The sequence below is a fragment of the Crocodylus siamensis genome, chromosome 2 (assembly GCF_052110815.1).
Source record: "Crocodylus siamensis isolate JL-2025a chromosome 2, ASM5211081v1, whole genome shotgun sequence".
Classification (NCBI taxonomy): domain Eukaryota; kingdom Metazoa; phylum Chordata; order Crocodylia; family Crocodylidae; genus Crocodylus; species Crocodylus siamensis.
In genome coordinates this window covers 171,700,108-171,719,441 of record NC_143396.1, presented here as the reverse complement: position 1 = coordinate 171,719,441, position 19,334 = coordinate 171,700,108, and the positions used below count along the sequence as shown (strand labels likewise).

General features: G+C 44.2%; 1 protein-coding gene across 1 annotated transcript in view; it reads left to right on the top strand.

Moving 5' to 3' along the window:
* Nucleotides 1–8,911, top strand: part of LOC149871309 (acyl-CoA (8-3)-desaturase-like) — a 30,943-nt gene extending 22,032 nt beyond the window's left edge. Inside the window, exons 9-12 of the mRNA XM_090034913.1 lie at nucleotides 35–131; nucleotides 1,691–1,770; nucleotides 2,671–2,796; nucleotides 8,860–8,911. Of these exons, the coding sequence (XP_089891039.1) occupies nucleotides 35–131; nucleotides 1,691–1,770; nucleotides 2,671–2,796; nucleotides 8,860–8,911 (355 nt within the window). The remainder of the gene's footprint in view (nucleotides 1–34; nucleotides 132–1,690; nucleotides 1,771–2,670; nucleotides 2,797–8,859) is intronic.
* The last annotated feature ends 10,423 nt before the right edge of the window (nucleotides 8,912–19,334 follow it).

The window sequence follows — 19,334 nt, the reverse complement described above, 5'->3', positions numbered from 1 at the left end:
TTGTATATGTGTGTATGTGTATTTGTCTGCTCAGGTACCTAGAGAGCACCTGGTTTATCTGGGTTTCACAAATGAATCACATCCCAATGCACATTGCCTATGATCAGAACTTGGACTGGGTGTCTACTCAGGTAAGATCCTCTCCACTCCTTGACACTTGGGGTCTGCAGATGTGAGTCTGAAGTCACAGACTCTTGCTCTAGGAGCTGCAACTCTAATTTGGACTGGGGGTTTCTTTTTGTGATGCAGATGAAAAATCACAATGGGCCTCCAAATTTAAAGGACAGTTGTAGCAAATGCATTTTAACAAACTGATTTGAAAATGTGATATTTTTTGTGAAAACCTTAATTTTCAGTGACAAAACTTGTTGTCAAGTTGACAAAACTTTCCTCAAATTTTCCTTGACTAATATTAATGCTAAGACCAACGCTGTGACTTTACTGCTTGTCCCAAAAAAGGAGAAGCAACTGGATTCATCTTGGATGGAATTTTTTTTTAAATTATTATTCGAGGCATCATGATGTAGTGAAATAAGGAACAATGTGCAAGCACTAGCCAATTGCCCATCATGAATGAGGGAGTGTTTACATACCACCTTCTCCCCCCCTCCACTCACCCTTTGGGGCTGGCCATGTAAACAGTCCCTCTGCTGCTGCTGCCTCCTCCTCCAGCCTCTGGCATGGTGGCTCCCTCCTCCCCACCTGCCTCTGTCTCCTCCCGTGGAGCAGCCGGGCTTCCCTCCACCTGAGGAGGTGGCGGCAGTGGCAGTGGCTCCTCCTCCACACCCACTCATCTCCACCTCCTCCATGGAGCAGCAAGGCTTCCCTCTGCCTGAGGCAGTGGCGGCAGCTCCCGCCCCCCGGCCCGCCTGCCCTCCCTCCCCCTCCCATGAGGCTGCGGGGCTTCTCTCTGCCTTAGGTGGCAGCAGTGGTGGCAGGGGCTTCCTCCCCCCAGCCCACCCTCCTCTTCCTACATCTCCTCCCATGGAGCAGCAGGGCTTCCCTCCACCTGAGGCGGTGGTGGCAGCAGTGGCGGCTCCTCCCTCTGCCCACCCGCCCGCCTCCATTGCCTCCTGCAGAGCAGCAGGGCTTCCCTCCACTTGAGGAGGCAGCGGTGGTGCCTGAGGAGGCAGAGCGCGCGCAGTTGCCCAAAAGTGTTACAGACAGACAGACGCACAGACAGACACACACAGAGACAGACCAAGCCCTTTATTATATTAAAATAACCATATCTACACTAGGGGATCATTTTTCATAACTATTTCAGTTAATAAACATCAGTAAATATACTACCAGTATAATTACATAATTAATTCTGCTCCAGCTGAAATAGTGGAGAGAATTCAGAATAACTATTTCTTATCCTTCAATATGCATCTTTCCTGCCTACTCAAATGGGAGCGGTGAGGTAAACCTTTTACGGGGTTTTATGGACAAATCTATATCGTTCCTGAAGGAAAAGCAATTTCTTTAGTTCCTGTGGGCTAAGGCAATAACTATCTCATATCGCAGCCTATCACTCTCACCCAAACCTTGGTCCTGTGTTCAAAAGAGTGACAGCTCCAATCCCCCATATCAGATATCCATTCAAGGCAAGGGAAAAGGTGCGAGAAGGGCTGGTGCTGAATTATATTGATGTCTAGACAGAATTAAAATGGTACGTTTGTTTCTCTTTATTTTCTACTCCCAGCTCCAGGCAACATGCAATGTGAACCAATCCTGGTTCAATGACTGGTTCACTGGGCACCTGAATTTCCAAATTGAGCACCAGTGAGTATGGGTATGGAGAGAGAAATGAGGATGTAAGGGGTATCTCTGAGTAAGATTATCCAGCACCCACATGAGAAGCCATATCCCGAGGGGGAAAGTATTATTATGTTCCTTTATATACGTATGGGGTGTCCACACCTGGAGAATGGTGTGAAGTTTGTATTTCCACAGCTCAAAAAGGATATAGAAGAACTAGAAAGGGTAAAAAGAAAAGCAGTGAGGATGACTAGTGCTCTCCCCATATCGAGAAACTTCTGCACAGAAGAGACAAAACAGGATAGAATTTTTCAGCTTAGAAAAGAGACTCTTGAGGGAGGGGGCATGATAGAGCTCTACAAAATTATGAAATAATGCAGAGAAAGTAAATAGGGATTTATTATTTTCTGTCTCCCACAATATGAGAAGTAGGGGACCTAAAATTGAACCCTGAGGCAGTAGGTTTAAAAATAATAAAAGGAAGTTCTTTTAAACACAGTATGTAATCAACTTGTAGCATTCATTTTCACAAGAAGCTACAGAGGCTGGAAAATTAACCAAGTACAAAATGGGATTAGAACAATGCCTGGAGGAATGGTCCATTAATGATAGGTAGGAGTGCAGCCTCTGAATCAGAACTTCTTTAACCTTTGAGTGCTGAAAGCTGTGGTGGGAGAGGAGCAGGGAATGGAAAATATTGGATGTAACCTTTTCATTCTCTGCATACCTCATCCTTTTCCAGCAGTAACTCTGCTTCTGTGTGAGACAGGATACTGGGCTAGAAGAACCTATGGTCTGACTCAGTAAATGGCATTTCTTATGTCCCTATGTTTAATTAGTTTGGTACCATGGGGAGAGAGGGGATTCTTTTGGGACAAGTAGGAAGAGGGAAGCAAAGTCTTGCCTCTCTTCTTCTCTTCACAGCCTTTTCCCTACGATGCCTCGACACAACTACTGGAAGGTGGCCCCCTTGGTGAAATCCCTCTGTGCTACACATGGCATTGAGTACAAATCCAAGACTTTACTCACTGCTTTTGCAGACATTTTGCAGTAAGTGTCAATTAAGAGAATGGTTTTGACTATAGTGCATAGCTAGGCACAGTCAATAGCTGCAATGTAGGAGAAGTTTGAGAGAGGATTAAAGTGAGTTAACAGAGACATTAGTCTGTAGATGGGATTCAGAAGCTTAGGGTTTTAGAGTCTGTGATGTGGACCTTTTCACTTTGTGTCATCTGTTCAGACCCAACTTGTATTATCATAGATTCATAGATGTTAGGAGCTGGAAGGGACCTTACAAGATCCTTGGGTCCAGCCCCCCTGCACTAGGCAGGAAAGATTGCTGGGGTCAGATGACCTCAGCAAGGTGGGCATCAGGATGCTTTTTGAAGATCACCAGGGTGGGTGACTGTACCACCTTTGGGGGAGCCTGTTCCAAACTGTTGGCACTCGACTTGTAAATAAGTTTTTCCTTATGTTGAGTCTGAAGCAATCTTCAGTCAGTTTGTGCCCATTGTTTCTTGTCTTCCCCTGGTGGGCCTTGGTGAACAGATGCTCCCCCAAGCCCTCATGTATGCTCCTAATATACTTAGAGATTGCCATCAAGTCCCCTCTGAGTCTTTCTTCTCCAGACTGAACAGTCCCAAGTCTTTCAGCTTTTTCTTGTATGACCTGCTCTCTAGACCTCGAATATCAATGCCTTCCAAACTCTCAAACTAGTCCTAAATATCTGAAACTGCTGTCTGCCCTAAAAAGAAAAAAAAAGTTTAGCCTCCTCTTAAATACCCATAATGCAAAGCTGTGTAAAAATAGTTAGGCTAGAAGGTTACCGATTGTGAAACTCCCTGTAAATACAGGCTGTGTCCACACCTGCAGGCACATGTAGTTTGTGGTGCCACAAATCTCTTAAATTGTGAACAGTGATGCTAATTTGCAGTGTGGGGGCAAAGTTGCTACTGCGATTTCCCAGTAGCAAAAAACACCTCTGGAAAATAAACCGGCACAAAGCACGCCAAAATATTGTGACCCAGGACAAATGTGGAAAAAGAGGAGAAGGCAGCTCTGGGCTGGCTGCTCCCCTGTCTTTGTGTACCACTCCCCAGCTAGCTGGGGTGCAGGGTGCCTGCCAGCTAGTTCCACACTGAGACACCTTGTGCCCAGCCAGTGCCAGCCCACAGCACATGGAGCCTGGCTGGGAGCCAGGAGGAGCTGGGCCCAAACAGTTGGCTGACAGCGGGGCAATGTGTCCTGCAACAAGGTCTACATGGGGTGGTGGGGCATGCACGGTGACTCAAAGTACTGGCACACATTCGTGGCACTACTATTTGGGTTACTGCAAGCTCACTTTCCTGCTCATCTGGATGCAGACGCTGAGTGTAATATTCACCACTCCTGTAAATACTTTGGCAAATGGACAGTAGGGTGCCTAAACAGATATTTCAGTTCAACTTCCATGTAAAACCAAGAATTGAATTAAAAATAAATGATAGTCATTGTTACTTATTTTTTTTCACCCAGTATTTAAAATGAAACCCAAAGGATAACATTTACAAAATCATCTTAATTTCTTGGATAACATTGACAACATTTCTTAATTTCTCCAAAGTCCCAATTTAAAAAGTGCTGTGAGCAGTTTGGAGCCCACATCAGTTCAACTAAGTTCTAAGGATTTTTTGAAAAATATATCTTTAGGCCCTAAACTGCAGTTTGTTTTCTGTAGGCACCTTGCAGGTTCAGTAGCCACCCCACATGCAAAATGGATTTGGGCCACTGGCAGGAGAGTTCCTAAAGTCCTTTAGGAAGGATAATTTATCCAAAAAGTACATATTAAGAAATATACATAGAGAGATAACAGAAGGGGAAATCAAGAAAATATGGCTACCCTGTCTTTTTTTCAGAGATGTTTCATTTGATTGTTACTAGAAATCTTTTTCTTCCTTTTTAAATTAAACACAGAGCTTAAGCTCAAGATATTTTTAAAGAATTCACAACAAACAGAAAGAAGCCTTCATTTTTTTAGCTAAATTGTATTTCACATTTTATACATTTTAATAGAAACTCCTAAGGCTTTTTACATTTGAATTTAATTAATCTCGTGTAGTAATTTTTTAAATTTTAATTAATAGATGGAATTTGTTGGATTTTGATTACAAATTACTATAGAAGCAGATTACCCAAAGTAGGCAATGCTACAATAAATAAATAAAAATCCTCTGAATAAATACTCTGAATTTCACGTTCACAAATGAAAGTTTCCAGAACCAATACCAAAAAACAAAAACCTAAAAAAGGAGTATTAGCATGAAATACAATTCAGTATAACAGAAACAGCAGAAAATATAAAATGAAAAAACCTGAAATTTAATCCTTTGTTTAAATGCCAAGCAAAATATGTGAAAGGACAGAAGACTGAGCAATTGTTTAAATTCAATTTTCCTGAAAACTTTTCAGAAATATCATAAGCTCTAAGTTGATCCAGAAAAGAGGCTTTTATTTTTCCTTCCCTCCTTTATTTTAACCAGTACAACCAGCAGAAATGAAAATATTCTGTTATGGATACTATCCTGCTTGCTATAATTTTCTGATACTTACTTTCATTCTTAATACTTATTACTAGGGCTGTGCGAGGCTTCAGACACAGCTTCGGATCTGGAGAAGCTTCGGATGCTTCAGGGTGTGAAGCAGCACATCCAGGTCAAAGTGCTGGCCTCGTTTGGCTTTCCGAAGCGGTTTGGAGCTCCCGAAGCGCATCGGAGCTGCCTCGGAGATCCGGCCATATGGTATAATGGGGAGACGATAAAATATCTATAACTTTGTTGTTTTTTGTCCGATTTGGATGAAATTTTCAGGGGTGGTAGACTCTGCAGAGAGGATGAAGCCTGCCAAGCTTCAAGATCAGTGCAGGGGTTTGGGGGAACCACTACCCAAATTATTGAAAGCAAAACTCATGTCACGTCTAGGCGTTACAACATTGCAGGGTGAAAACTACAGGGATGGTAGCCCTTTCTGAGACCACAAAGTCTGCCAAGTTTCAAGAAGATCAGTGCAGGGATTTGGGGGGAACTGCACCTCAAGCTGCGGACAAGCAAAACTGGTGCCATGGGTGCTGTGGGACTGACTGTGTCTGTCGGGGTGGGGGGCAGGGAGGGTAGACACTGCTGCAGGCCTGGCTGCTAAACTGTTGTGTTCTCAGTTGCCAATCAATCAATCATGGTTCGCTCCCAGACCAGGGATTCAGGGACGGGCTCAATACACAGGACCTGGCTACTACACAGTGACTTAACGAGCATCAATTAGCACCTACAAAACCAGGCTAAGGAGAGGAAAGATTCAATACAGACAATCAACTGCCCCAAGACAGATGCAGTCTTGGCACGAGTTTTGTCTGTCAGCAGCCAGGGGTGCAGGGCCCCAGGACCCCCCTGCACCGATCTCCTTGACAGCTGGCAGGCATCACAGCAGGGGCCACCATCCCTGCAGCTGTCACCCTGCTGTGCCTTAGCACATGCAGTGTCACCCATGGCACAAGTTTTGCTTGTCGGCAGTTTGAGAGGCAGTTCCCCCCAAACCCCTGCACTGATCTTCTTGAAACTTGGCAGGTTTTGTTCCCTCAGTAAGAACTACCACCTCTGCAGTTTTGACCCCCCTGTGGTGTAACGCATAGCCATGACATGAGTTTGGCTTTTAAGATTTTGGGGTAAAGTTCCCCCCAAATCCCTATACCAGTCTTCTTGAAACCTGGCAGATTTTATGCGCTCAGCAGAGGCTACAATCCCTGCAAGTGTCACCCAAATTGGACAAAAAACAATGAAATTATAGATATTTCATTGATTCCCCATTATATCCTATGGCCAAATTTCCGAGGTGACTCTGAAGCTTCAGAGCCGCTTCGGCCATATAGAGGCAGAAACTCAACCCAGAGCTCCGGATTGGATCCCTGGCATCCAAAGTGGCCAGATATGAAGTCAGATCGGGTCACTGCTGACTCGCACATGCCACCTTAATCAAGGCCCTGTTTCTGCAGACAATCATGTATATAGCTTCTCTACTGACAGTAGATCCAGTGACAAAGTAAAGCAAATAATGGTTAAGAGGATGAAAGCCTAAGGCTCAAGTCCAGGAACCTTCCCTATACTAATGTGCGAAGAACTGGCCACAAAATGCCGGGAGGAGTCCTGACACTACTATTCAGATGAAAGGAACCATTCATGTTCTTCCACTCTCTTGGTCCTCATTTTTCCAATTATGTGAACTCTTTTGGTCTCTCCTCTCCTGACTGACCAAGTAGCTATACTGAACCTCTGTCTACATGGTGACCGTTCACATCCAAGTCCCTCCTCAGTCTATCTCTGCCATCAACTCCCCCAACCCCCATTGGCTCTGTACCATTATATTTATTTTTTCAGGGAAACCATAACTCCTTCCCTTTTTCCTTCCACCCCATTCTCATTCACTTATTTTGCCAACTTTATGGTCCCCCTACATGGGCAGATCTAGGATTTTGAAAAGGATGGTGAAGATGATGTGTGTGATACATCATCACATAACAGAATACATTTTTGTTTAGTTAAAAAGAAACTAGAGGCCTTACTAATATGTTTGGAGCCTAGGGCTATATTATTCTGTTCAAGTTAAAAAATGTATTATTGTATTAGAATATTCATTAATTTGGTCTATTTTATATTGGGTGCATTTATACAAGATACTAACTGTGCAGTAGCTTAATTCTACTGTGCAGTAGTGTGCAGGGAAAACCCCATACTAATATGCTACTGTGCAGTAGTATTAGGGTACTGCACAGTTATTGTCACTAAAAAGCCATGCACTGGTGCTACTGTGCAGTAGTACCAATTACTGCATGTTGATTTAGTCCTTGGTTATGCAGGTACTAAATTTAATGCACAGTAACTATGGCACATTAATGCATATGTAGAAGCACCCATTGGGCACATCTACACATGGTCATATGCTGCCTTTTTTACTGTGCCATCATTTGGTACTTCATTTTGGAAGTATACAGGAGGGTGCAGTAACAGCTGTACTGCTCTGTGTCAGCAGCTTGGTTATCTTTGGCCACTACGTTGCCATAGCAACACACTATACCAAAGGAGTACATTGCTAAGGCAATGTAGTAGTAGCATCATAGATTTTGCCAACAGATGCTACAGTGCCATAGTGTCTTGTGTAGATGCACCCATTATGTGTTAAACCCCCCCCCCCACAGCAACCTAGTTAAAAATAAGCAAAAGATGTTACTTCATTTGTCTTGTAGCCATTGGAATAAAATATATATCCAATTTTCAGATTCACAAAACAAAATCTAGCCTTCTTGACCACCCTGACAGTGCATTTAGTGCTTCACTTGGCACATCTACGTGTGCAAATAATCCGGGAACAGGAAATACGAGTGCCAGGACTGCAAAGTCTGCAAAGTTGTGAAATAGTGTGTCAGGACTTCTCCCGGTATTCTGTGGCCAGTTCTGGGCACATTAGTACAGGGAAGATTCCTGTACTTGAACCTTTGAACATCATCCTCAACCATTATTTGCTTTACTTTGTCACGGGATCTACTGTCAGTAGTGAAGCTATACACATGACTGCTTAATTAAGGTGTAGATAAGAATGAAAGTATCGGAAAATTATGGCAAGCGGGATAGTATCCAGGAGCAGCTAACAGACAGCAGAATTGCAGAAAAAAGGAAGGCTTGGTTAGTTGAACATTGAAATCATTAAGAAGGAGAGTGGGTCATTAACACATGTGGAATTAAACATTTGGAAGGAATCAGGTAAATTACAATGAGCCTTGAAATCAATTGACCCCATCACTGCTACCTGCATATAAATGCTGCTGCCGCCACCAGGCACTTGGTTTTAAACTTTGGGTGAACCAGGAATCAAAGAAGAGGTGCATTTGCACTATTGCATGCCCCCTTCCCCTGGATTCACCTCTGTCCCCCTCTTACTCATGGTTTCAATCCATCTCCCACCTCTTCCTTTCTGAAAATGCTTCTTTCACAACATTATTTTTTCATCTTCCCACTTTCTCCACTGAGACCAAGAAGCAGATTGCCCCCTTCCAACATTAATATCATCTTCCATCTCATTTTGCTTTTGCAGCTCCTTGAAGGATTCTGGGGAACATTGGCTTGATGCCTATCTGCATGGATAAAAAAACTACAATTCTTCATGGGGATCCTTTCAATGTACAGCTGCAGAGACAATTGGAGAGTATGGTGGACTTTGGGAGATAAATAAGCCTTGTCTAGTGGACTGCAGAACTGGATAAGATTAATTTTAGTATGATTAGGGGACTGAAATATTTAAATTTAGCCTTTTTCTAAATGCAAGTCACCATTTGCTGCTCTTGCTGAATTTAGTGACATGAATGGATGAGATATTGGCCTGAGCCTGGTAGAGAGAGACTTTTAGCAGTCTCTTTCTCTCTTAACATTACTTGCTGTAAATGGAGGAAGGAGACTGCCTGATTACTTGCCTGAGTGAAAGAATTTTAAGGAATATTAAGTCTTTCTGAAATGCTGTAACTTGGAAAAAAGTCACAGGAGAGAGCCAACTGAAGAAGACACAGAGAAATGTTGGTGATGGGAAAGGGGAGAAAGAAATCTTCATTGTTAAGGACAGAAATTGCACATAAACTGGTATAAGTGATCGGAAACTGGTTCATATAGGTAACACGACAGCAGTTCAGTGCATATAAATCACCTATAAATATAAAAAATGGCAAGAGGAGGCTGAGGGGGGGGCCTGGTGGCTGCCTACAAACTCATCAGAGGAGATCGTCAGCAAATAGGAAGAGCCCTATTCTCCCCAGCACCACCTGGAGTGACAAGGAATAAGCTGATGGAGAATAGGTTTAGGTTAGAGATCAGGAGGCAATGTTTTACATTTAGGGTGGTCAGAATCTGGAACCAACGTCCTAGGGAAGTGCTCCTTGCCCCTACCTTGGGTAAATTCAAAAAGAGGTTCCATGATCATCTGTCTGGGGTCTTATGAGCCCAGCATTCATTCCTGCCTGTGGTGGGGGGTCAGGCTAGATGATCTGATCAGGTCCCTCCTGACCCTAGCTACTATGAAACTTCCAAAGTGACTGAAACCAGTTTAAGATAAAACCAGATGGATGTAGTATCAGACTTAACTGATTTAACTTAAAATGGTTTATTGAACTTCTGTCCCAGATCCCCTCCAGATTTAAGTTAACTCAGTCTCTCAGCATCCCAGGATTCTTTGCATCTCCCACACAACCTCTCCCTCCCTGCTCCGCAGGGTGGATAGGCTAGTCTTGGCTCAAACTTTTTGCTCCACTTGAGCAGGGAGGCATGCTCTAGTGTCTGGCCTGGGCCACTGCAGGCATGTGGCTGCATTTCTGGAATCACAAGTGAATATAATCACTTGCTTATCAGTTCAATCTATGCAGCTTAGACTAACCTGTGAAGATTGAACTGATTCAGCCTCGGGCTTTTTTGACTATCTGTACTTAGCCCATGGACTTCCTGTAATCCTTGTAAAATAGGAACAAAAACCAACAGATGGGTTGAGCTCAGGCACAGGACCAGAGAAGCTATGTCACTAGGAGTGTGCACAGTATCCCTTATTTACTTTTAGTGTGTTTGTGTTTTTTCATAGCTGGTCTGTGTTGTTTTCCTATGCGAGATGTCATACATATTTTGATAAATGTATTATTGGACAATCAGTACGTGGGTAAAGGATAGTGGTTAATAAGTTATTAATATATAAATTTCACCTACCACAAAGCTTAAAAAATAATTATTCAACTGTCTTGTGTTTATCCTGAACAACAGGAAATGTATGAGAAGTACCACCACCTACACATATTCTATAGATTTCTTTGTCAGAGGCAGAGGACTTGGAAATTACACCTGTTTGTAGCCAAGCAAATTGGGAGGAAACCAAACAGGTTGTTCAGGGGAAGAAAAGAAATGGCAATTTTACTCAAACACATTTAAAAGTATATTATGATGTTCTGGTATCTGAACTGAGAGATAAGTTAATGCATTTGATGTCAATGAAAAATTAAAGTACCATTTTTACTCAAATATAAGATAAAATTTTTTCCCCACAATCAGCGCAGGGAAAAAAAGCTCCCCTCTTACATCCACATACTGAGAAACTTAATTAAATATGCTGTCTATCAATAAACTGCTGTCAAAATCTCAGTAATGGAAACCAATTATGAAGTTGATTAAATGCAGCCAACACTGAGCATGATTACAAGACACATGGCTCATATTGGGCAAACATTGATAGGACCCTACCACAAGAATATATTAATGCAACCTATCTGAAAAAGATATATGGTTATGCCCAGTGTTGCCAAGTCTTACGAGAAATAAAAGCAGTACTGCCTTTAAAAACAAGCCCCAAACAAGTACAACCCTTTTAAAAAAGAGGGGGTGCCTGCCAACTTGTGACTCTCAAAAAAGTAAAGTTAATTAAAAAAAATATAGGAAGCCCAATTCTGCTTGTTATAAGTGGACTTGTCAACACTGGTTATGCCCATTGTGCTCAGTCCCCTTCAAGCACTAACTCTTTTTCAACTTATGGTGAGCCACTGGATTGAATATATTTTGACTTCTCCTTTTCTCCCACAGCGGAGAAGTGCTTTTCTTTCTCATTTCCAGTGATTCCTGTTTATTCATCAGCCTTAAATGTCTGGCGAACATCACCAAACAGGACCTCAAACAGTTCACCCAGATCCCTCTCTAGCCCCCTCTCTCAGCTTGGCATGTATGATTATTGTGGCTCCATCCTTCATGAGGCAGACACAGACAAGGTTGGCCACCTCTGGGCTAGGTATACAATAGCTGCTATGGATAAACCTAACTTTGTAAAAGAATAAAACTATTCAAAAGGGAAGTGGGTTATTATCATCAGTGAACGATGGAGCGATTAGGTAGGTTATGTAGGTTTTAATAATTAATAAAGCCATAGTCTGTGCTAAATTCCTGGGGTGGATGTTCAGTAAAGTTGGGAATTTTTATTTGCAAGTCAATTTTCTAAAGTTACTGTGTCAGTTTCCTTTCAAGACAGGGACTGTGAGGCCAGAGGTAGAAAGGCTGTTTTGTTAAAGATGTTCTCCCACTGGTGACTGTGTGTTTTGGTCCTTCATCAAAATTCAGTGAGCATTCATTCTGGAATGCAGGGGTTCTTACCCACATAGCTTCCCAGAGGGCATGTGGTGTATTGGACAGGGTATGTGATGGTTTTGATGTGCATGTGTAGGATCCATGGATTTTTATGGTTTTCTAGCAGTTTGTTTTGGTCATAGTGATAGAGGAGCATGACCGTGTGCTGACAAACTTTGCATTTTGTTCTGCTTGGTGTTGTTCATCAGAGGGTTTTTTTTTTCTGATGATGGGGTGGGGGTTGGTATTAACTTGTAACTGTTTAATGATCTTTCATAAAGGTTAACATAGCATGGCTATCAATTAATCCATGATCGTCACTGAAGATACTGCTGACTGTAAAAGGATTGACAATGTCTCTTTCTCAAAAATGCAAGACAGTGAAGCTTGAGGCACTCAATACCAGACCCATGCCATAAAATAATAAGAGTGATGGTTCCTCTAAAAGGAAAATTGTTGGCAGAGACCTGACACTCTCACCACATGTGTATTTTCAAGCTAAAAAAAAAAGCAAGAAAAAAAGGCTGAGCCAGGATGACTAAAGAAGGCAAGGAAACTACTTATACATTTCAACTGAACTAGCAACTAAAGAAAACAAAAGACTAAATATATATCTCAAGCAAAACATGTAAAAGGTGCATTGAACATAGAAAAGATGTCCTGTATGTGACTTCCTCATATATCTCAAAACAGACACCCAATGTTTAAGGTCTTACAAATGTTTCAATCATTCAATATCTGTCTGAAGTTCTGTAAATAGGTACAAGCTATTGCAAATTTGCCCCATTAATAAACAGATACCCAGACATAGGTCTAGTAACCAATGCTTCTAGGTAACCTGTTTGGCTACTTAAGGCCCATCACATTTAATTGACCTATAACTTCAGTAGCTGTGAGAAACACAAGTCTTCATACCTGGACAAATCCAAAACCAGGAGCCAGGTAGTTTAACAATTGTAATGTGATGGTCACCCTTTTCCTCCCTGTTTTGTTTGGACTTTAATCAACCAACCATCAAAAAATAGTGCTTTGAAGCTATACCGTTAAAACAGTATAAAAAGCAAGATAGAACTGCCAGCAAGGTGTGCAGTCCAGAAAAGATCAAGAAACCACACTGCACCCAACCCACAAGTAAAGGATCTTGCTTGGTGAAGGCTGCAAGACAGGACCAGCTTCCCTCCTTGCACTGGTGAGAAAACATGCCTGCAGCTTAATATGTACTAGGACTTTGCGTAATACTTTTTCCCAATATAAAATAAGCTATTTTTCTGCCATTTAGTCTTACAGCTTGTTGGTAGTTTTTAAAGCAAGCCTTTCTGCTATGAATCAGCTGAGTGTTGTGTCTGTTCTTAAAGTACTAGATCTAAAAATCCAGTGTATAACTGCAACAGATATCTTTGATGTTAATTAGCCGTACTATGAGAAAACTCATCGTTAATGGCTGTGTGAATGTTGTGCAGAGGTGCTAGACAAAAGTAGACCTGGCAAAGATTGGGCCATATTGGTACAAACATATCTGGTTAAGGAGGTGGTATGGTTGAGAGACATGTGTTCTTAGGAATGCCACAACTTCACCACAGGGGGAAAAACCTGCCCAGGAAGCAGGGGAGGGTTTCCCCTAACTGTAATTGATGTGATCCAAACTAGGACTCATACTTTCTGGCCTAGTGTCAGTGCCAACATACAATTATGCTGGTAAATGTGTACAGCTTAATACATCACAGTGTTGCAAGTAGAAATAACTTTTTTGATAAAGCATAAAGGAGAGACACTCTTGCCAATAGCTAACTTCATCCAGTGGCAAAAGAAAGAGATAGGAACAGCAGCAGAACCAGGAGTGAGGTGAAGGGAATATGGTTTAGCCACATCTCCTTTTGGCTGGGCTGTGCATGTGCAGGGAGCTCTGGGCTCAGCAGGTAATCAGCATGACCTCTGGCTGAAGGCAATGCTTTCACACAGCTCCAAAGCCCAGCGATGAACACCGCCAGCACTCATTCCTGTTCTTTCCCTGGACTCTGGAAAGTTGGTGGCTCCAGCCATAACATGTGTTGATCTGCTGGGCTTCTGCCAGAGCTCTGTATGTGCAATGAGCTCTATGAGAAAGCATGAGTCCCAATTTGGATCACATCAATTACATTGATCCACCCTCAGGTAGATGGTGTTCAAAATGCTGTATTCACATCCTGGAGCGGTGTCTTTGAAAATGTAAGTCTCTACCTGACTGTTAGGATATTGAGTTTAGTGTTTATGGGAGTCCAGATTGTAGTCACCTTCAATGTAATATGGTTGTGTAGTTGATTAAGGAAACTTGAGAAGCAATAAAAACAAAGCATAGAGTTTAAATAAAGCATGCCTGAAGCAATAAAAGAAAATGAAAGGGTGGAACATGTAGGCAGCAAGGCAGGCCCTGTTCATAGGAGTTAAAAGATTGGAGGTCTTAACTTCTACAGTAGACATGTTCATAGAATCATAGAAGTTGGGTCGGAAGGGACCTTGTAGATCTTCAAGTCCAACCCCTCGCCTGGGCGGGAGAAAAGACCGGACTCAAATGAGTCCAGCCAGGTAGTCATCAAGCCTCTTCTTAAAGATCCCCAGGGTAGGAGCCAGCACCACTTCCCTAGGAAGCTGGTTCCAGCTCCTAGCCACCCTAACTGTGAAGTAGTTCTTGCGGATGTCTAATCTAAACCTACTCTCCAGTAATTTGTGTCCATTGTTCCTTGTTATGCCAGGGGGCGCTAGGGGAAACACCATATCCCCTAAACCCTTCTGGTCCCCCCTAGTGAGTTTATAGACAGTCACCACCTCAGCCTTCTCTTGTGAAGGCTGAACAGGTTTAGGTCCCGCAGTCTTTTGTTATAGGGTCTGCCCTGTTGTCCCCGGATCACGCGGGTGGCCCTCCTCTGGACCCTTTCAATGTTGTCCACATCCCTCCTGAAATGGGGCGCACAGAACTGGACGCAGTACTCCAGTTGTGGCCTGACCAGCGTTGCATAGAGGGTGAGGATCACCTCCTTGGCCCTGCTAGAGATGCACCTGTGGATGCATGACAAGGCCCGGTTAGCCCTGCCAACCGTGACCTCGCATTGTCGGCCCATGTTCATCTTGGAGGCAATAATGACTCCAAAATCCCTTTCTGCCTCCGTACTCTCAAGAAGGGAGTTTCCCATTCTGTAAGTGTGCTGCTGGTTTCTACTGCCCAAGTGCAGCACCCTGCACTTGTCAGTATTGAAACACATCCTGTTTATGTCAGCCCACTCCTGTAACCTATCCAGATCTTGCTGCAATCTTTCCCTCCCTACTAGTGTGCTAACCTCACCCCAAATTTTGGTATCACCAGCAAATTTAAACAGGTTGCATTTCACCCCGTCGTCCAAATCGCTGATGAAGAAATTGAACTGCGCAGGCCCAAGGACCGAGCCCTGGGGGACTCCGCTGCCCACTTCCCCCCAGGTTGAATATGACCCATCCACCACCACCCTCTGAGTACGACCCTTGAGCCAATCTGCAATCCATCTGACTGTGTAGGCATCAATGCCACGGTTGCCTAGTTTTTTAATGAGGATGGGGTGGGAGATGGTGTCAAAGGCCTTGCTGAAGTCAAGAAAGACTATGTCCACAGCAACACCTGCATCCAGTGCCTTTGTGACCTGATCATAAAGGGCAATCAGGTTGGTCTGACATGACCTGCCCCTAATGAAACCGTGCTGGTTGCCCTTGAGCATCATCCCTGAAGCTGGCCCATCACAGATGTGCTCTTTGAGGATCTTCTCAAAGAGTTTCCCAAGGATAGAGGTAAAACTGACGGGCCTATAGTTGCCTGGGTCCTCTCTCTTCCCTTTTTTGAAGATGGGGACTACGTCGGCTATCTTCCAGTCATCTGGCACCTGGCCCAAGCACCTTGAGCACTCGTAAAGCAGTGCCAAGGGTCCTGCAATAACCCCAGCCAGCTCCCTCAACACCCTGGGGTGGAGAGCATCTAGACCCGCTAATTTGAACACGTCCGGCCCATCCAGAATCTCTCTAACCCAGTCCTCCCCAACCTGAGGTCTGGAGGCGTTCCCCTTGAGTCCATCTGGCATCACAGTGGGGAAGTCCCAGTCCCTGCACAAGAAAATGGAGGTGAAGAATTTGTTAAAGAGTTCCGCTTTCTCCTCTGGCGCAACTACCAGATTGCCCAGTGTACTTTGCAGGGGCCCCACATTACCCGGTGCCGCCTTTATCCTCCCTATATATTTGAAAAAAGACTTTTTATTATCCTTGATCTTGGACGCTAGTCTTAGCTCTATGTCCGCCTTAGCTTTCCTGACAGCCCCCCTACAGGCCCGAGGAGAGGAGTTATACTCCTCTTTGGAGATAGCACCCCCCTTCCACTGGGCGTATGCCGCCTTTTTGGTAAGCAGGCATTCCTAGATGCCCTTGGTGAGCCAGGGGGGCTTTCGGGCACTCTTGCCCCCTTTGCTTCTTGTTGGGATGGTCACCCCTTGGGCCCTGAGTATCGTTTCCTTAAGGAACAACCACTCGTCCTGGACACTGAGTTCCCCTGCCCTCAAGGACCCCAGCACCTCTCCCACTAGTCTCCTCAACTTGTTGAAGTTGGCCCTCCTAAAGTCTAGGGCTACCGTCTTGCTGCAGGCCCTTAACACCCTGTGCTGGATGGTGAATTCCAGAAAGTGATGATTGCTATTGCTCAGGTGGTCAAGAACCTGGAGGCCCCTTACCAGGTCATCGCCTGTGGCCAGGACCAGGTCCAACAGGGCATTTCCTCTGGTGGGACTGTGCACCTCCTGGATTAAGCGGAGGTCCTGCATCTCAGCTAGGAACCTCCTAGAATGGTCCATACTGCCTGACTGTTCCTCCCAGCAGATGTCCAGGTAATTAAAATCACCCATGACAACTACATCCCTTGTCTTAAGTGCCACTGCAAGCTGGACTGAAAATTCCCGGTCCAGCTCCTCCCCTTGGTTGGGGGGTCTGTAGTAGACCCCCACTGTCAAATCGCTCTCCCCACGGTCCCCTTGAATCTTAACCCAGAGGGCTTCAGCCTGCCCTTCCTCTGACCCCATTCTGCTGGCAGAGGATGTGTAGTGCTCCTTGACATAGAGCGCCACACCCCCACCTTTCCTTCCTTCTCTATCATGCCTGTAAAGCTTATAGCTCCTAATGCTAACTGCCCAATCATGGGACGAATCCCACCTCGTTTCTGTTAGCCCTATGACATCTGGGTTTGAACTAGCTATTCTGAGGGTGAGTTTCTCCTGATTATTCCCCATACTGCGAGCATTGGTATATAGGCATTTAAGGCCTTGCAAGACTGTGTGTGCCACCCCCCATTTAGGGGGACTTGTCTGGACCCCCGTTCCTTACTTTAGCACTCCTTGTCTTTGTCACCTGTCTTGCTCGGATGGCATCTCCTCGTCTTCCTGTGGCTCCCTCCCCCGGCGAGGCTAGTTTAAAGCTTGCCATATGAGATCAGCCAACCTGGAAGAGAAGACATGCTTGCCTTTAGGAGAGAGATGAAGCCCATCCCACCCCAGCAAGTCCCCTGCTCGAAAGCATGGGTCATTATCAAGGAACCCAAAGCCTACCTGGCGGCACCAGCTGTGTAAGCACCAGTTGACCACGCCAATGCAGGCCTTGTGTCGCTGTCCCCGCCTACTCACCAGAAGAAGAGAGGAAAATACTACCTGAGCCCCTGTCTCCTTCAGCTTGTCTCCCAGAGCCTTGAAATCCTTCATAATGCCATGTTACATGGCTATGTAAATACTACCTAGATAAATAAAGGTGAAATATGACTTGGACTTCCTTGTGGATTCCTTATTTGATGGATGACCAGTTTGTGGTACAGGGAGTCTGATTTGCAAAGGTATTGAGCACCAGCACCTGTAGCTGAAGTATAAGGGGGCTGTGTATTTAACATATATAGTGCTATAAAAAGTTGAAAAAACCTAGTTTTGACAATCCAAAATTAGTGGAAAATGGACAAGTTTAACCTTGATCTCTTTGTGAATCATTCCCCATCTCTAAATCAGAGATGGCATTAGACCCATAGAATCATAGAGAAGTAGGGTCATCCAGAGCTCATCTAGTCCAACACCCTGCTTGAGGGAGGATCATCCCTATCTGAACCATCCTATGCACAATCCATAATCAACTGTGTATGACTACCATCAATCCTGACACAACACAGACATGACACCGTATCCTGCCATAAGTAAAGCAGGGGAACCATGGCAGCCAATGTCTGGCTTCTCTAAAGGTTATTGTAGAGATGAGGAGAATATGATGATACTTACAGAGCTGGCAGGAGCCAGCAAAGGAAAAAAGAGCTCCCAGGTAGCTACAGTTCTGGAGCAGCTGCTCTGTAGTGCTACAGTGGCCCCAGAAGGAGAGAGAGATGGGAAAGACCCGGATGAAAGAAGGAGGAAGGCCACATGGCCTGGAACCCAGGAGCGGGGGGAGGACAGCTGTAGCAGTGCCAAGTCAGCATTCAACTGGCTGAGGAGCTTGGAGGAGCTACACTAAGCTGGGAGCTACTGGCTGTAGATGAACCACTGGAGATGCAGTGCAAAAGACGGAACTACATCGCAGAGAGGAAGGGCTAGCTGGGAGAAAACGGCTGAGCCCTTATGGAACAAAGTAAAACTTTTCCTTTCAATCTCTCTTATTTGAGGGATACACCAAGCAGGCATCTATCTAGAACGGCAGAGCTGGGAGTCAGAATACCTGACACAGTTTGCTGTGTTTAAAGGGGAAGGAAACCCTTTAGTGGATTTATATATCATGAAGAAAAAGGGAAATTTAGAGATTTCAGCCCAGAGGGGCCTCGTTTAATTTCATTTAGCTAGAATTACTTGTTCTATTTCAAGAAAAAAAAAAGGGGATTTAGCTTTTGTTAGACTGGACACTAGACTTACCTGAGTCAGATGAGGCAGTCTGGTAGTCCTCAGGTACTGAAGTCCATCGCTCCACTAGGTAAGGCATTAGAGACCCTAGAATATAAATAAAATAAATTTAATAAATAAAAGAGAATCACTAAAAGGAACAACCACTGTCAGTTTCAGTTTAACAAAAGCCAGCTAAATTTCTGGGTATCACTAAGCTGGGTTATATGGGAATTTGGACCCCCAGGAAAAAACAGTCCTAGATAGTGGTGTGAGGTCATGTTTAAAAAAACCCAAAAAACTCAACTCTTTCCAATAGAGATCTTATTCCAACATCAAGACGTGGCAGGAAACAGTCGGGATCACCACTTATACGGCCCTGCAAGTGATCACGATACGTATGATTAAGGTCAGGATGGTTTCTGTTAGCTTCACTGTTTGTTAAATAATATGACAACCTCACAGTTATCATCATATGGTCAAGAGACCCCAGGTAGAGGGCCACATTCCTTGCTACAGAGGAAGGCAAAAGCCCTCACTCTTTTCCCAT